This window comes from Humulus lupulus, chromosome 7, assembly GCF_963169125.1.
Source record: "Humulus lupulus chromosome 7, drHumLupu1.1, whole genome shotgun sequence".
NCBI classification, from domain to species: Eukaryota; Viridiplantae; Streptophyta; class Magnoliopsida; order Rosales; family Cannabaceae; genus Humulus; species Humulus lupulus.
The window spans coordinates 6,392,403-6,393,569 of NC_084799.1; the positions used below are offsets into that span (position 1 = coordinate 6,392,403).

General features: G+C 38.4%; 1 protein-coding gene across 1 annotated transcript; it reads right to left on the minus strand.

Moving 5' to 3' along the window:
• Positions 1-346: 346 nt before the first annotated feature.
• Positions 347-1,167, minus strand: LOC133791286 (uncharacterized). Its single transcript, XM_062229215.1, has 2 exons — positions 545-1,167; positions 347-461 (listed from the first exon to the last, which is right to left on the minus strand). The coding sequence occupies exons 1-2, from the start codon at positions 1,165-1,167 to the stop codon at positions 347-349; spliced, it is 738 nt and encodes a 245-aa protein (XP_062085199.1).

The window sequence follows — 1,167 nt, forward strand, 5'->3', positions numbered from 1 at the left end:
AGGATTTCAGGGCATTACAATATATAGATTCTGTGTAAGAGGACCTCCATGTCTCAATTTTATAGTAATCTGAACACAACGAATAAAAGTTCACCCCTCGCTTAAGGGATCCAGATAGTGCATGAGCACAAGGGATACCAATAATCTGAAACACGCCACATGTGCACGTCTTATTTAGGAGGTCGACTTCACCATTCAACTCACCATCCAACACATGGAACTCATGCATACCTATTGCATAAGGGATCAAGAATCGAGCTTTCTCAGCCATATCCACCAAATTTTTCTCATAGGTCGGTGCAAGAGTTGTAGTTGTCTTCTCGCTAGTTTCTCTCTTATCACAGAATCAAGACTGCAGTGTGAAGCGAATAAATTCGACGAATGTAGTTATTAGAAAGCTCCTAGCGTCTCGGGTCTTATTGTTGAAACTTTCAGCGTAATTGCTTGTCATTATATTATACCTAGTATCCAGGAAAACTAAAATTTAATAGTAATGTACATTTAGAAGATTTCATAAATTAAAATACAATTCACAATGACATACCTATTTCCAGGAAAGTAAGCATGGGACCACTTATCAAAACCCATGCCTTCTAGGTATTGAGCAATGACTGAGTCTTTTGATTTGATTTTTTTGAAGTTAGCGTGGAACTCAGATTTCCTAAAAGCATATGCTGCATTATACATCAACACATGACAATGATCAGTCTTGAATTTAGCAACCACATTCATACTAATGTGGTGGTAGCAAGCACCATGATAGGCATCGGGGAAAATAGTTTCCAAGGTATGTGTAATACTTGCATGCCTGTCAGATACAAACGCCAGGTCCTTAACTTCCCCAATCGCTTCCTTTAGCTTTGACATGAAATACTTCAAAGAATCATGATTTTCACTATCCACAATACCAAATGCAACTGGATATAGATGGTTATTTGCATCTAGTGCGACTGCACATAACATCTGCCCACTGTATTTTGTCTTTAAAAAAGTGTCACCCACACATAACACAGGACGACATGTACGAAACCCTATTCTCCTAACTTCGAGTGAGAAAAAGCAATATTTAAATCGATCTTCCTTAGTGACAAAATCTATCAACGTCCCGAGGTTTTTCTGTTGAAGCATGAACAAGTACGATGGTAACTTCTGGTAGGATGCTTCCAT